The following is a 15,911-nucleotide window of genomic DNA, read 5'->3' on the forward strand; positions in this document are numbered from 1 at the left end:
TATAGACTTTCTGCTGGGTGAAGTGTTTTACACAATACAAAGAAAGCTGACTTTTTGAAGCTATGTAAAATAACTATCACACCACTCACATCTCTACCCCAGCTCCTCCATATAATGTTTACCTCATTGTAGAAGCTCATGCCATAGAGCCTGTTCCATTAGAGCAGAAGCAAAGTCTTACTCTGGCAGTACCACACATAATCTGGTGTGTCAATTGATTGCGTCTCTGTCTGGCTCCCTCTTATTCTTGTGAGAAACAGCCAGTTATTTTTGCCCTTTTCTTTTTAGTTTGAGCAAACTGTAATTTGAGATTTGTTTTCTCAGTGTATATACTGTATCTATATATTTCTTTAAATCTAATTTTTCACTTCTATAGTAGCTGTGTTTCAGTTCCCTGTGGTGCTGAACGCCATTCCATAGTTTAAAATTACGGTAATATGTTGCAAGAATATATACCAGTGCAGATACGCATTTCTGAATCTGATCCAGGCCAGTAGCACAATGGATTAAATTTGGATGAAATTGAGAACCGCGGACTTAAAAGGTTTACTTGCTACCCAACAGAATATCACATAATCCATGTTTTTGTCAAGAATATGCACATGAGATGTAAGGTTTACTTGCTACCCAACAGAATATCACATAATCCATGTTTTTGTCAAGAATATGCACATGAGATGTAATTTTAATAGCCCTATCCACACAATCCTGACCAGTTTTTCACAGAAGGAAACTAAGGGTAGAAAAGCATTGCTTGGTTGACGTTGGGAATTTGATACCATCATGCTCTTAAAGCAGTTTAAGAAACTTTAGCACCTTAAATGATCACCACCACCTCTAACTTAATCTTTGATTTCCTGTCTGGTAGATCCCAGATTCTCAAACAGTGATATGCCCCAGGGTTGTGTGCTGGGTGCTTTGCCATTTTTTCTGTTTACTTACAATTGTGTCAACAATAATCACAATTACATCATCAAGTGGTCAGATGATACAGGAGTAGTGAGTTGTGATTACCATGAATTTATAAGACAGCCTACAGCTAAGACAAAGCTTTATACACTGGTGCAAAAACAACAAGCTGTCTTCAATGTTAGTCAAACAAAGTGACTGATGGTTACTTTCAGGAGACATAGAGGAGTTAAGCTCCCAATGATGTTAACAGGGATGTTGTGAAATAAATCAGATGAGGATCTGTCATTCTCTCTACCTAACATTTTTTTCTGTTATAGTCAGATTTTGAGATATGTATCTGTTTCTGTTCCCTTTCAGTATGACGAGCATCTTACCCAGCTGGAAAAAGACATTTCTACAGCCCAGGAGGCAGCTTTGGATGCTGCAGATTTAGAAAGTCTTGAACCTATGACACCTGGTCCATATACTCCTCAGGTATTACAAGAATTTTACATATAATTTTATTATTTGTTGGACTCTCAGAATCACCAAACCGTCATACTAAATTTAGTACATCTCATTTATAAATGTATATGAAAGCATTAATATATTATAATTGTATGGTGTGATACGAGTACAGTGAAAATGGTTTCCTACAGTTTGTAGTTGCTTGTTCAGATGACAGGAGCTTATTTTCATTGGCTGCAGAAGAAAAAAGAATAACCATGAAGCATACAGCATCCTTTAGCAAACCATGTTGGGCTATCTGGATTTAGAGAAATTCATGTAATGTCATTTTTATTTTTCATTTATGTTTATAGCAGATAATTTCAGCAGGTTTCAATTTCTTTTTCATTTCAAAAATCAACATTGTATTAGCAGAAGGTTAGCCTGGGATCAGGTCTCCAGATGGCCAGGCTAAACAAGCCATCTGTGCTTTTGCTGGGGGTGAATTCTGATTTTTTTTTTTTTATATAAATATCCTACAAAATCACAAAGCTTCCTGTTTGTTAACATCTTGTCTAATCTCCTTTCTTGGGTGTCACATTCCATTATCTCAATGGCTTCTTACTTTCCTTTGCAATCTTCCTTTCTATATTTCTTATTCCCTTGCACTCACAGATGCGTCATGGACGGGGGAGGTTGGGTGAGGAGGAGTCAGATGTTGATATTGAAGGGTTTGAAGAGGAGGATGACGGAAAACCGAAAACTCCAGCTCCAGTAAGAAACAGACCTCAGTGGAGGATCTTCTTGTTTTCATTTCTTTATTAAATCTTTGCTTCTTTTCTTTTGTTTTTCACTCCCAGACTTTGATTGATGTTTTGAGACCTGGTGCCCTTGCATGTAGATTTAGTATTTTAAATTACATCTATTATAGTCTGAGCTTTCTGGTTTCAAAGTTGTCTGTTTATTTTCATTATCTCCTAGGAGGTTGATGATGGAGAGGGTGATCTTGGGGATGAGGATGAGGAGGAAGGTTCTTCAAGACCAGCACAAGCTAGTGTGCTTTACCAAGATTTGCTTATGTCAGATGGCGAGGATGATGATGACGCCAGTGAAGAGGAAGGTGATAACCCTTTTTCTTGTAAGTGCATTTTTCTTTTGCTTTGCTCAAATAATGTATTTCATTTGCTATTACTTGTTATGCCCGTCATGGAATATAAATATGTGGAAATTCACTTAATTTTAGGATTAATGCAAGAACAATTTAAAGAAAAAAATAATCCAAAACATTGCATTTAAAGTTATTTATTTATGTGTTGAAATCTCCTTTCAAAACTTGTCTGCTTTTTCTTTATTACTAACAAAATAAATTTGCAACATGGGGGGAAGTTGTTAAGATAAATATACCTGTTCATTAATGACACTCAGGGATTTTTACCTGTTTACATCTTAAAACCTATTCTTTTCATGTATTTCTTTTTGCTTTTCATTTCATTTGAATTAATGCTTTTTACATTTCCGTGTGATTTGTTTTCAGGTGCATTATTTTAAGAGGTGCTTTACGTTTCTTTTTCAGTTCAAGGTGTTAGTCCTTGTGCCACCTCCTTTCCTTTAATGTCCATATTCTTGAATATTATTTTTCTTTCTGTAGTGCGCAGAATTTTAAGTATCACTTTACATTTTCTTTGAGTAATACTTGCTTTGTAAGGGCTTTTCATTTTGGGAGTAGCTGCCTTAGGATGTATTCTGAGATTTGGATGAAACTGCAGTGGGTGTACTCTACTTGTCATTTTTCTGAAGTATATCATTTTTCTTTTCTGTAGCTGAAAGGTAGACCTTAAAGGAATACCCCCCCAAAAAAATAACATTTTTTATGTTACTTAACCCATGTAATTGTTAGTGATGCCCTGCAATACATTTTTATGGTTTTTATGCAAAACAAAGAAAAAATATTTATTAATTGATTGCTATTAATTAACCGTTAAAAAAGTATTTAATCAAACTTCATTCTTACGAGTCAGCAACTAACCAGTTACAAATCATTATGTTTTTCTCAGAATTATATCCCCCAACAATCATGTCATTTTAGTAAACTCTTCATAAATCTTCCCCCTCTCTTTAAGTTTGTGAAATAAATAAAATGTTATAGATTCCCAAAGGATTTTATAAAATTTCTCAACATATTTCTCATCTGTTTTGTTGACTTACCCATTCACATTTCTTGTTCCATTATTGTACCAGGATTTATGTTTGTGTTACTAAAGAAAAATGAGAAGTCTGTACAGTGTACAGTTATGTTGGCCGATTTCACTTGTTAATTTCTACAAAGGTCCTTGAACGTAGCTTGAAAAATGTCCTTTGATTGATTCTTTTCAAAAAATCACACAGAGCTTATTAAAACAGGTTCTGTTCCTTTAACTTGAGACATTTCTTAATATTTTTTGCACTTAGTTTCTGTTAATGAATTTGTTGTTTACAGTATCTATATTTTGAAAAATCTTTTTATTCTGTTGAGCACAGTTGCATGCTTTATCCACCTTAATAAAAGAACAAGTGTCTGTCTGTGTAGGAACAAAATTTTTAAAATATGCAAAACATGTAGAAGAAGATTAAAAAAAATATAATAAAAATACCAAATAAGGATTTGAAAAAAAGAAAGTTGGTAACAGTTCTTTTGATATGCCTAGTTATATGTTTCAGTTTCACAGTATGTACAGTATGTGCATGTACTATGTCTCTCCCAAGTGCTTATGGTTGTATTAGACCAATTGATAACAGTATTGAATTACCTATAAGTTGGTAGGATTCTATATACAGACAGATGTGAGACATGTTTCTCCTGAATAATGTATATTTAAAGCATTTATTTTACAATTCACATTTGTACTCTGCATGTGTAATCACATAAAGAGAACAAAGGTAACTTAGAAGCAATAAACGTTTGCTGTCACTGCAGCGCTCCAAATTCAGGTAATTTTCCAAACCTTTACTAATTTAACCATTCCTTTTTGAAGATCAGGGAAATTACCTTCTCAGTTTGTATTTGTTAAGGTGTACAGGGTGGTGTACTTCACCATCATGAAGAATGTGTATATTCTTTACAACAATAATGTTTTTTTTTGTTTTTTTTTCTTCCTTTATGAAAATTCTACTTAAGCCTTTCACTATCAAGGACATGACCAAAGCAACATTATAGTCAAATTTAGATACAAGGCACAACCACAACAAATTGAGGAAAGTAAAGAACAACCATTTTAAAATGGAAACATGAGGACTACTGAAAAACTAATAATAATAATAATACACTGCTTTTCTCTATTTTTCCTATGCCTGGTTGCCCAAGGGCAGTAACTGAAATGTAATTAAGATGAACGCTTAAATCAAAGGATTTCCAAAATCTGACTAAACTTTAGGAGCTTTCATTAAACCTTTCTTGTTTTAGAGTGCTTCTCAGTCAGTCTGCTTGCCCCAAGATTTTTGATTGTATCATTTGCTGTGTTTTATTTTAATTTAGTAATAGTCATCTGAGGGGGCAGTTTTATTCTCTTAATGATAAATGATGGAAAATGTTAAAATTCAGTAATTGACATTGCACATATTTGATCTGAACACTATGGTAAAGAGAGGTTTTTAGTTGTCATCAAATCATGATTTGTTTTTGAGTCAGCCAAGAAAGAGAGTGCAAAGGATGGACAAACCTTGATAGAATCAGACAGGTGAGGTAATCTGTTACCTTTGGAAGTTTCTTTTACTTCTCTGTGAAGGTCCGAGTCATGAACTTTCATTTGACTATGTTCAAGACCTCAGTAGGTGGCAAAATAATCTTTATATTTAATACGCTACCATGGCTGTTAATTTGTCTGTCCAGGATTTTAAATCACCTGTAGCTCACAAACCGTTTGACCTACTGACCTGAAATTTGGTACACATATATTGTGTGACAAGAACTATCCGCTTTTGAGGTGGTGATTGACCTCCAAGGTTATTCCTCTTTTTATTTTATTTTATTGTAGAATAAACTCTCAGCAGCAGCCAGCAGGGCAGTCATGCGGTGCATGTGTACAGGCGCCGTTCTCATCCCTACCACTTTCACCATCACTTCCTCTACCTCTTCATATCTTAAATCATTCTTGAGGCAGATTGAAGACTTAAGTGCCAGCTTAAGTGAAAAATGAAAGAGAACATACTAAGTAATTGCAACACAGACACCTACTTAATCAGTCGTAACACAAAAAGATGCTTACGAAAGAAGAGAAGAAGCGGGCCGCTAGGGTGGAGAAAAGAAGAGCAGCAAGCACATCAACCTCTGAGCAAACATGCTAAATGTACAGAGAGAAAGTATGAAAACTGTGACTGCTTAAGTCAAGTGTATTCACTGCCCGTTATTGTGCAGTGTGCCATTACTGGTACCATATATTCTACTGCAAATTAAAAATTACTACTTATTTGTTTCATTTTGTTCTGCACTCATACAAATAGTAAAATAGGGTATGTGAGTAGTGCCTCATTACTTAGATATGATGATGATTTTTTTCGTCGTTATTTATTTTTGCATGCTTAGCTGAGGCCTTTATTCAGGGTGGCTTACAAGTTGAGGACAGCACAAGCAGGATAAGTAATTTGTAAATACTCCATACTGTCTGTTAATGCCCTATGTCCTTTATTATGACAGTTGCTTAAGTAGGAAAGTGAAGTAAGATCTTAATATGTGAATTCAATTACATTTACATATAGTTCTTTGTAGGGCTGGGTGATGTGGCCTAAAAATCTCCGATTTTTTTTTTTTTTCTTCAACCTACACACAATTTATAATTCTGATTTTTTTATTTATTTTTTTTTGCGCAAATGATGAATCTCTTCTTCAGGAACAATGAAGTGCAAATCCAAATAACCAAATGTGGAATAAATAAATGTGATTGTTGAAAAAAAAAAAAACTATGAGGTGCTTTTTATGTCTTTAGTGTGCCTTTCTACTGCCTCTGGCTCAAGACATGCCCTATGGCCTGTTACAGTGCCATCCCCCATACTAAAGACCCTCTCTAATGGGGTACTTGTGTCAGGGATGGAGAGATATTTCTTGGCCAAAGGACTGAGCCTTGGGAATTTTGCTTTTGGGCACTTCTACCAGTGTGTCGGTCTTTGTCAGGGGACAAGTATGCTGCCAGCTCATTTTCAATTTCTTGTGCCTCTTGACTGTGAGGAATTACACACTGTATAGCATAGACTAATTTGGCTAAACATTTTAAAATGTTTCACGCTTCAACATTTAATTTATGCATACAAAAGACTCCCTTCCAAAATGACATATACGCATACATGCAGACATGCATGCATATGTATGACGTATGTGTGCATTTTTTAAGTATGCACTTGAAAACAAGTTTGCAAAATTAAGTAAAATTATTTTTTAAACATCATTTACAATTTAGCTGCTATTATTAAAACATGGCACTAGTTTAAGTGTTACAGCTTTCTCTAATCAATTAAAAACAAAAGACTTCGTAAAGCACATTTTAGATAAACAAATGTTGTTTTAATTAATTTGTTTGATTTAATCAATACTTTGTCATTTAGACACTCATTTATGGCATTGTGCAGTATGTGCCCAAAGCACTGAAGGTGGGTCTATTGTTCACTCTAAGAGCTTTAATCATGTTAGCGCTGTTGTCCGTAGTCACACACACGTGTCGGTTTGGAGACCGAAACTTTGCAGGGTCCAATTGTTGGCCACAAAATGCACCGTCACACTCATGTATGGCTGCATGGTTCGGTTGGCCCATAGGTCTGATGTAGTGGTGTAAAACAACATATTTTCAGGAGTTCTGCGGCCTTTTCTTGTGTACTGGTATATAGTTGAGGCAAGGCCACTTCGACAAAATACTTTTGACTTGGTAGTTCGTATCTGGGGTCAATTTTATTTATAATTTCAATGAACCCTTTTTTTCTAATGTATATATGGACACCACATTTTTAGCAATATGAAACGTTACCACATTTGAAATTTCTTTCTAATGGGGTCCATTCTTATTGTACAGAATGCAACGTGAAAAGGACACCACTATTGTTACCTGTTTTTTAGCAGGTGTTTGGCAGGTACCACTAGTTTGTCTCGAGAGCTACACACTCCTGCCACTTCGCTGTGTGCGTCTGTCTGAGATGCTGAAAAAGTTTGTTGTGCTGCGACCTTTAGTGACCACAGACTTCAGACAGACTTTACACCAGACAGTGGTTTGTTCTATCTTGGACTTTGCATAACCAAACCATGTCCATATATTTGAGGAGACACAGACACTTTTTGAGATGAGCATGCTGTCATTTATGGAGCCCATCCATACATCTTTTTCCTTTTAAGTCATGGGTAACGGAGCCAATCCTGGAACAATGAGCCCAAGGCAAAAACCATCCTTGGATGGTGTGCCAACCCTGCAAAAAATTTGCGCAGGCCCTGAAGTAAAATAAAAACTTGTGCAAAAGCTATAAAGATTATTTTGTGAACTTTGCAGATTCCATGTTATTTAGCTGGTTCAGGGGTGGGCAGTGTCGATCCTGAAGAGCCACATTGGCTACAGGCTTTCATTCCAATCCAACTGCTTAATTAGAAACCAATCCTTGTCAATCTCAGACTTTACTTAATTTTATGGCTTGTTGCTCTACAATGTAAGGTCTTATATCGTAGGATATCATCCAAATGATTTGAAGTCACATTTTCTATTAAGTGTTTTATTAAAACAATGTATGATGAACAAACACAGATGTAAATGGAAAGAAACTGCTGGCTGCTTCGTCTTTTACATCTTATTGTTATAAAGAAGCCATTAAAACAGTGAATGCAGCTGTTTAAGATTGAATTAAGCAATTAAGGGTGGGGCAGCTTAACAAGTGAGACAATTAAAATGAAACATCAAAATGTCACATAAGCAATAAGTGTTTCATCAGCAATAATTGCTTTCTCATTAAGAAACTGGGTTGGAACAAAAACCGGCAGCCACTGAGGCTCTCCAGGACCGACATTGCTTACCCCTGAACTAGTTTATACTGTTTTCATTTTGCACATCGTTCAAAATAAAAAATGTGGTATTGGTACCCCTCCACTAAAAACGAACAGACAATTATCTCTGAAATTACTTGAAACTGGCAGAAGTAATTGGCTCCCTATCATTGTTTACCCCATATTCATAAAAAATCACATTTTGCTTTCAAGTTTTAAATCAGGAGAATATTTCAAGTGACACAAATGAAAATGTCATGGATAAAAATGACGGGACCCTTCATATTTTGCTGCACAACTTTTACAGGCAATCACTGCAAACAAGTGATTCCTGTAGTTATTAATGAGACTTCTGGACTTGTCAACAGGTAGTCTTGTCTACTGTTTCTGCTCTAGCTGTGTCAGTTTTGATAACTGCCTTTTCCATACTGCATGTTTCGGTTCTTTCCATAGATGTTTGATAGGATTCAAATCAGGGCTCATAGATGGCCACTTCAAAATAGTCCAGTGTTTTGTTCTTAGCTGTTTTTGGGTGCTTTTAGCTGTGTGTTTTGGGTCATTATCCTGTTGGAGGATGCATGACCTGTGGCTGAGGCAGACCTTTCTGACACTGGACAGTATGTTTTTCTCGAGAATGTCTTAATAGTCTTGAGATTTCATGACTGATTGCACAGTTGGTGAAATGAAATACTAATTTAAGAAAACACCTAGTTTGAAAAATACTCTTATCCAATTATTTATCACCTTTTCTAGGAGTACCAACCAATGTGTCTAGGCTATTTTTCATCTTTGTAGAATAAGCAATATTTTATCTTTTTTCGCACTTGCTTTGCTTATGCAATGACATATCAAAGACATGCAGATAGACGTGGAACATCTGCTTTTCAATTAATTAATTTTCAGGAGGTAAACAGGTTAAGGCATGAACTATAAGGGTACCAACAAATTTGTCTAAGTCTGTAAATAATTTAGAGACCTCTAAAATCATGGATCAGCACTCAGTTTATGTAAGTCTGGAAAAAACCCAAAAAGCACTTTTTTCACATTTCTGTATTCTATTCTGTAAATTGTATATTTGCTGTTTCTGATTTAATGATATTTGTATTGTGGCGATTCATTAAATGAAGAACCCTGTCTCTTTGATTACAAATTAGCCAGGCCTACCAAGCAAAATGTGTCCCGCTAACTACTGTACACCATGATGACAGTTTATGCAAATAAATTGCAAATAACTCATATTTTGTGAGGGTAAGCACCAAATCAGAAGTCAAAGCACTTGGTGAATGACAATTATTTTTATTTGTGCAACATTAGATTCAAGGTACTTTGTTTAAAAAAGTGAATTAAAGATGATGGATTACCTTAGAGGAATAAAAAGCGTGCTAAGTAAAATAGATGCTTTAACTTGCTACAGAAGCCACACAGAATGTAAATTCTTACTGCATAACTTACTATGTAACTGTGTTAAAAATATAAAAAGTTGTTGTTCATAATGTTGTAATACATGGAATCACGGAGTGCCAGCAGATCTTGAAGGGCATTTGCAAGGACACACACATAGACATGGCGAAAAATGCAACCATTCCACACAGATGTTGAATTGGTACAGGTAGCAGTAATACACACTATGCAATCATACTAACCTTAAGATGATTAGTAAAATGTAACTTTTCGTTGTTTTATTTCAGTATTATACTTGCAGAGCAGGGGCCTCATGCACAACGCCGTGCGTAGAATTCTCACTATAACATGACGTAAGCACAAAAGCCGAAATGTGCTTACGCACAGAAAAATCCAGATGCAGGAATCTGTGCGTTCACCAACTTCCACGTTCTTCCGCTCCATAAATCCCGGTCAGCGTGAAAAGTAACGCTCGTGCACGTGCGTGCTGTCCTGCCCCAATTCCTCCCAGAATTACGCTTCTTTGAATATGCAAATCTATATAAATAGCCCTTAAGCTCAGCGTTCTGTGAAAAGACAATGGGAAAAGCACGGGGCAAAATATAAGAATTTCAGCGAATACCAAGTGGAGGCAAAGGAAAAACATACTATTTGTTGATTTAAACAGTGGTATAATCAACAAAAGGAAGTTGATCGAGTAACATAGCGTGTCGGAGAAACTCGAAAGCTCAAGTACACAAAGTCACACAATGCCAAAATAAAAAAGAAGTTGCATATCAAAGTCGCCGTGAAAAGGCGAGTTGTAGCCCACCGTCTGAGCTTATTAGGGTACAGACCAAAAAAAAAATAGGCACACAGTGGGGAAAAAAGCACGAAATGTCAACTTTAATCTCAAAATTTCCACTTTAATCATGTAGTTTATTTTGTCATTAAAGTAGAACATCATAAACTTCATCTTAAATTCATTTAATTTACTAGTTTCTTAAATCGCATCGTAACTAAAGTAGCATGTTAAATGCTTTGTTTTGTATTTGATCTTCAATGTGCTCTCTTTGTGTGAATCACTACGTGCTTCCGTTCTTTCTCTTTCTCCGACAGGACACAGAATCCATTACATTTGTGATATTACAGCTCTCTGAATAATTAAAATACTGAGATGTATATGTGATATCATTTTCATGATGATTGGAATGAAAGCATGTTAATAAACATGGGAACACGATGGCGCAGTGATTGTCCATGTCTCACACAAGATGCTGCTGTGCCATGCGCAACCTTCGATGAAATAATTTATTGTAGCAGTACTGTCTCTTTCAAACGTATTAACCTGCAATTCCTGTCCTTACTTTTCTTTCCCCAAATACCTAATCGCCACACAATCAGCTCTGTAATAGACATTAATCCATCTGTAAGCTTACAACGACGATTCTTCAAAACTTTTAAGGAACATTGAAATATCTTCATAGTACGTGTTTAATTATTCTATCCATCTATCCTTCCAGTGCCATGGCAGCCTCAGTAAATATACAGCGCGCAAGGCAGGAACAATACATGAACTTGCTAGCACTGAGGCACCGTGTCCTCACATATTGAATTATTAACAATGCAGATTATTTAAATGAAGTTAAAGTTTTCTGTATAATATAATCAACATATTTTGCTGCATTTCATCTTAAAAATGATATCGTCATCATATGTAAATACGCGCTTTATAAAGTGGCACAGGTTATGCAATATTATAACTGTAGTGCAAGTTTACAGTGAGGTGATTGTACTTATAAGTACAAACCGTTCTACAAGGAGCAGTTGATTGAGTGCGTTTATAGTTCTTGGGATGAAACTGTTTCTGAACCACGAAGTTTGTACAGGAAAGGCTTTGAAACGTTTTGCCATGGCTTTGGCAGCGTGTGCTTGATGCTGTATACCGATAATTCTCTTTCTGATCAGCTGCTGCTGTGATTCCCCACTCAGATACAGTGATATAAATACTCTGAGTGGTGCGGTGAGAGTAATATGGAAAAAGATGATCCGCTGTGGCAACCCTTACAGGGAGCAGCTGAAAGAAAAAGAAGAAGAAGAAGAAGGTGCAGTAAGAGTAACAACGCTAAAGCAGTTATGGTATTTGGAATACTATGGCTATTCCCTGGGCCATTATATTGTTACAGGTTAATTACAATCAGATGCATTACACTAATAAACAATATGCTGTTAGTTTCAGTGTATTTATAAAGCCGCATCAGAAATGTGGTTCTAAGAAGTAAAGGGTAACCACACAGGAACAGTAGCACTGCTTTGACGCTGGGTGCCGCCAGTCTGCAAAACCGAGCAGAGTACTTGCGTACGACAGGGTATGAGGCACCGTGTAAAAGTGCTTGGCCTTACGCCAAGTGTAGGTTTTATACATAGCGATTTGAACATTGAAACGTTCTTGCGCAACATTTCTGTGCGTACACACCATTTATACTGTACATGAGGCACCAGGTCATTAATAACTGTACTTAAAACTGGAGACAGATTCAAAAAGGAGCTAGACGGAGAGTGGAAAACAGGTTGAAATATAGAGGTAGGATGAAGTTGTGTTATTTGAATTATTTTAGTTGATAATTTTATCATGGAAAGAATTTTTCAGTGCCTGCAGTGGAAGAAGTGATTGGGCCAAATGCAGGTTAATGTAGTTTATTAACCACAGAGAACAAAATCCTCAGGTTACCATGACCATACCATCTGATAATGTGCATTTATAATGCATCTATGTTAGTTAGCACTTTGGTTGTTAGAGAAAGCATTGGTATGTACAGTGAGGACTTTTTTACATGACAATCTTTCAAATTGTTAGCCAGCTACTTTCACAGATCATAATGCTGAGTTATGGCATGAGGACAGATACTTTTAATGGAGACCTCCCTGTGTTTTTAAGTGACTTACTTTATCTGATGCTGAGTGGAGCATTGAGTTATAGCAATCATCAGCAATAGATCCAGCAAGGATATTAGAACAGATATTTGTAAGGTTTCTGAAAGAAATTTAACATTAACAGTTACAAGCAGGAAGTGACATAAACCATAATGCAGTGTTTTTCATGGTCTCATTGTTCTTAGGAGACATAAGGGAAAAATCATTTAGTCTGCATGCCATTCTTGACTCTTTAACGTTCACTAGAAAAGGTGTATAACAATTTCAAGATTCAGGTATAAATCTTGTAAAGTTCAAAGGGTAGCTTTTTTCCTAGCTTGAACATGTTGATTAGAGTGCATTGTTTCACAAGGTTCTGAAGGCAAATACTGTATAGTATATAATGTTACTAGTTAAATTTCTTATTAACTACTATAGAAATTAGACTGAGAAACAGCTGTTACTTATAGAGTTTGTTGGACATTAAGCTTTTACATATTTCTTTCTACCTTAGACTTCAGGTTCTGTTTCATGAGTAGGAAGGAATTGTCAGTAATATTGCATTTTTAAAATGTGTTTTATTTTTATAGCAATACATCTAAGCGAAAGTGGCAGTGACTCTGACATGGAATCAGGAAGCATAAGGCCTAAAGAGCCTCACATCCACCAAGAAAACACAAGAATGGGAATGGGAATGGACAATGACGAGAGTATGATGTCATATGATGTGGATGGAATAGAACCTTCACAAATGGAGGATAGCAACATGAGGTCTGGTTGAAAACAAACATGTTTATAATAGCAGAGAAATCTGTAACTAACTGTTTTTTTAAAGAAAAAGGACAGTAATAATTGCTTAGCAAAAAAAGAAACAACAATATAACAGTCATTTTTATTAGAGTAATTTTCTTTTAAAAATGTTATTTACTACTTCTCTCATCCTAGTTATTTTCCTTTACTCTCTCGTTAGTGATGGAAGTTACGAAGATTCCCGTTCTCACCATCGTGCAGCAAGTTTTAGCAGTGCTGGAGGCTATGGCCTCAGTGAAGAAGAAGAAGAAGACGAAGAAGAGGAGGAGGCTCGCCGGCATCATGGACCTAGTGTCCTAACACAAGTGCAGCTGAGTGAAGATGAAGATGACAGTGAAGAGTTCCGTTCTGTTGGAGGCGACAGTGATCTTGATTCGGACACATGAAAAACATGTGCATCTTTTTGAACATCTGCTTTTAAAAAAAAAAAAAAAAAATTAAAATATTCATTTTATTGCCTAAAGTAAAGCTTTTAAAGTTTTGCCCTAGAGCATTGTTTCTTAGTTTTGGACTGAAAATGTCATGTAATAAAACTGTATATTATAAATTAAATTCTAGTCATAGTTTGAGGTAGATAGATATGCTGTTAGTCACACAGTATGTGCATCATTTTTTTGTGTTTTTCATTGTAAATATGTATTTGTAAATATTTTTAGGATACTGCCTTATTTCAAAAGTAAAGATACAATAAAAATTAAACTTCTATTTGAGAGTCAGATATCATGAGAGTGCCACAGTATTGAAATTAGAGCAGATTGAACAATAAAATAATTGATTTGTAAATGTAGTGTAGGATGCAAAATGTGTACAAATTTTTTTGTAATCGAAATAGCATCCTTAAGTTGTTAAACTGAAATAGTATAACAGTATGAGTTTAGTGCTGAAGACTTAAATTGGTCATTTCCACTAGGTGGTGCTTGAATCTAACTTTCAGAAATATTAGGAGAACGAGGTAGGACGTTGAAACCTTCCATTCATTGTTATACAGCATATGTAAATATTTGCAATACTTGATATATTTACTATTTCGTTTATCTTGCTTGTTTTTAGAATTGCACACAACAAGTAAAAATATGTACATTATTAAATACGTTTTGGTAAGAAGTTCAGAATATGTTATTTTATGTCTTTTGTTAGGAATTATCGAGAGCTGCTTAAGAAGTGCAGCAGTTACTGTTGTTTAACTTTTAAATCTGCATTTTTTTTTTAAACAATTGATTTTCACATTTGATTTTAAATTTGGAAGGCCTTTAGATAGAAATTAAATGTAGCTTTACTAGAAGCAGTTTCCTTTGTTAAAAGTCCAAACCCCAAAATAAATAATTATAGAAATCACTGTATGCCAATACTGAGTTCACCTAAACAGAAGAATGGAAAAAATTCAATACCATTTGGAACTGAAAGTATCTAAAGTGATACATAGGAGTACATATGATTTTCACATACAGGGGGGTGAGGTAATTGACTCTATAAACCATCAATTCAGTGTTGGCCCATACAAATTCTTTCTCAGTAGACCCACTCAGTACTGCAGAGATGGTGAAATTAATGTAATAATAATAAAATATAATGTAAATCAGATTTATAATAAACCTGAGTTACTGTATATAATGAGATTATAGTTTGAAGAGAAATTTGAGTGTTTTGGCTATTTAATAAAAACCAAATGTGTTTTCTGTCATGTTTCCTTAAAAAATGCATTGTTAAGGTAAATTCTCATTGTTTTTTTTTTAGTTGTTCCAGTTTATACCTACACACATATATATCTATACTAATAAAAGGCAAAGCCCTCACTGACTCATCACTAATTCTCCAATTTCTCATGTGGGTGGAAGGCTGAAATTTGGCAGGATCATTCCTTACAGCTTACTTACAAAAGTTGGGCAGGTTTCATTTCGAAATTCTACGCGTAATGGTCATAACTGGAATCTATTTTTCTCCATATAATGTAATGGAGTTGAGCTCGATGGCCATGGGGTCGGAGTTTTGTGTCACATCATCACGCCTCCCACGTAATCACGTGAACTGACTGTCAACGCAGTGCGTAGAAAACAAGGAAGAGCTCCAAAAAGTGCTAAAGAAAACATGCATTATACAATTGAGAAGGCAGTGAAACAATAAGAAGCGAGCGAGTGACATATACTACCATATTCATGAGTACAGCTACTTCGGAAACAAAGCACGGTGTAAACCTAAAGTTTAAATTAAGTTCATAGACAGGCTGCCGCTGGCGTTTGTCATGCCCACGGCTAATGCGGGATACAAGTTTAATGAGAGGACGCAGGATATAAACAAGAGTTTTGATCACTTTGTAACTAAGTTAAAATTACTGGTGAAGGGCTGTGCTTATGCAAATTCCGAGAGACTGTCTTTGTGGTGGGATTGACAGTTAAGGTGGGTGGGGGAGTCACGTCATCATCTCCCCTCCCATTCACCTCATTTCGCTGTGAGCTGAGCTCCGCAGCAAACACAGTCTTGAGGAACC

The 15,911-nt window shown here is 35.7% G+C and overlaps 1 protein-coding gene across 2 annotated transcripts in view; it reads left to right on the forward strand.

Annotated features, from left to right (window-relative positions):
- The window catches only part of taf1 (TAF1 RNA polymerase II, TATA box binding protein (TBP)-associated factor), a 140,792-nt gene extending 125,690 nt beyond the window's left edge, over nt 1–15,102 (forward strand). Inside the window, exons 36-40 of one of the 2 annotated variants that reach the window (XM_039765844.1) lie at nt 1,270–1,386; nt 2,014–2,112; nt 2,320–2,476; nt 13,207–13,387; nt 13,587–15,102. In XM_039765844.1, coding sequence (XP_039621778.1) covers nt 1,270–1,386; nt 2,014–2,112; nt 2,320–2,476; nt 13,207–13,387; nt 13,587–13,812 — 780 coding nt within the window. In that variant the 3' untranslated portion in view covers nt 13,813–15,102. The remainder of the gene's footprint in view (nt 1–1,269; nt 1,387–2,013; nt 2,113–2,319; nt 2,477–13,206; nt 13,388–13,586) is intronic. The other variant, XM_039765845.1, reaches the window with a different exon arrangement.
- The last annotated feature ends 809 nt before the right edge of the window (nt 15,103–15,911 follow it).

The sequence above is a fragment of the Polypterus senegalus genome, chromosome 10 (genome assembly GCF_016835505.1).
Source record: "Polypterus senegalus isolate Bchr_013 chromosome 10, ASM1683550v1, whole genome shotgun sequence".
NCBI lineage: Eukaryota > Metazoa > Chordata > Cladistia > Polypteriformes > Polypteridae > Polypterus > Polypterus senegalus.